The 1,440-nt window shown below is 40.1% G+C and overlaps 1 protein-coding gene across 1 annotated transcript in view; it reads right to left on the bottom strand.

Moving 5' to 3' along the window:
- Positions 1–1,440, bottom strand: part of IFNAR1 (interferon (alpha, beta and omega) receptor 1) — a 30,997-nt gene that overhangs the window by 12,186 nt on the left and 17,371 nt on the right. The window contains exons 4-5 of the mRNA XM_011960156.1: positions 205–362; positions 3–92 (exon numbers count right to left, since the gene is read on the bottom strand). Of these exons, the coding sequence (XP_011815546.1) occupies positions 3–92; positions 205–362 (248 nt within the window). The remainder of the gene's footprint in view (positions 1–2; positions 93–204; positions 363–1,440) is intronic.

Here is a 1,440-nt window from a genome sequence, read left to right as displayed (position 1 = left end):
GTAAGTAGTGCTGCTTTAACTTTTAAACAATAAGTAGTCTCTGGTGAGAGTTTATAAATTTTATGTCTGGAATAAATATTTTCAATCCTTTCCTATAATAAAAATATAAGTTGGTTCTTTAAAAAAGTATAAAGTCAAATTTTAGGATTAATTCACCTAATTTTTCTCTCACATCGATTAAACAAAGGTAAAAATAATGCTTACTTCTACACTTGAAGAGTTTTTCCAGATAACTAAGCTATATGTAAAGCTTAAACCATCCAAAGCCCACATGACACTATCTTTTGTTCCAGGAGGAGAGATGTGTATCACTATTGCCTTATCTTCAGCTTCTAAATGTACTTCCGGAGGACCAATCTGAGCTGCAAAAAAAAAATCAAAACAGTTACTTTGGAACTTTATTAATACAATGCCAAAACCTTCATTCGACAAATAATTCTGAGCACTTAATATGTGCCTGCCACTTCTGGGAGTTAAGAGCACACAGATAGCATAGAAAGCTGTAGGATCACCAGTGGAGTGATACAGAAAGAGAAGAGGTTCAATGACTGAGCCCAGCAGTAGTCTAACACTGAAAAGTCGGGAAGATGAAGCGATCAGTGAGCAGAGAAGAACTAGGAAAGAGCAGTGCCCTAGAGATCCAGTAAAGGAAAAACTGAGTGATGACCACATCTGTGCTACTGAGGGATGAAGCCAGAAGAGGACTGGGAATTTGCTTGGCATTGTGGAGGCTGCTGTGACCTTGAGAACAATGTTTTTTTTTTTTGAGATGGAGTCTCGCTCTGTTGCCCAAGCTGGAATGCAGTGGCACGATTTCAGCTCACTGCAAGCTCCGCCTCCCGGGTTCACACCATTCTCCTGCCTCAGCCTCCAAAGTAGCTGGGACTACAGGCGTCCGCCACCAAGCCCGGTTAGTTTTTTTTTACTTATTTTTGTATTTTTAGTAGAGACAGGGTTTCACCATGTTAGCCAGGATGGTCTCAATCTCCTGACCTCGTGATCCGCTCGCCTTGGCCTCCCCAAGTGCTGGGATTACAGGCGTGAGCCACCGCGCCCAGCTAGTTTTGTATTTTTAGTAGACATGGGGTTTTCCCATGTTGGTCAGGCTGTTCTCGAACTTCTGGCTTCAAGTGATCTGTCTACCTCAGTCTCCCAAAGTGTTGGGATTACAGGCGTGGGCCACTACGCCCAGCCTGAACTTTTAAGTAGAATTAATTTTCATTACTATTTGAGACAAAAATCCCAAATAACATTTATTTTGCTTATGTAAATGTTACAGTGTTTTAAACATATATTAACCTATCATGTAAACTTCAGCAATATGGGAAAGATGTCAAAATTGACAATTTGTATATATACTTATTGAAACTAAAACAAAACACCTTCCTTACCTGTGGTCTTTATACAATGTACTGGACTATAGACACCAATTTTCCGCGA

The sequence above is a fragment of the Colobus angolensis genome, unplaced genomic scaffold (assembly GCF_000951035.1).
Source record: "Colobus angolensis palliatus isolate OR3802 unplaced genomic scaffold, Cang.pa_1.0 Scaffold506, whole genome shotgun sequence".
In the NCBI taxonomy this organism is placed as follows: Eukaryota; Metazoa; Chordata; class Mammalia; order Primates; family Cercopithecidae; genus Colobus; species Colobus angolensis.
The sequence above is the reverse complement of the archived record's forward strand: the minus strand, read 5'-3'. Positions and strand labels throughout refer to the sequence as shown.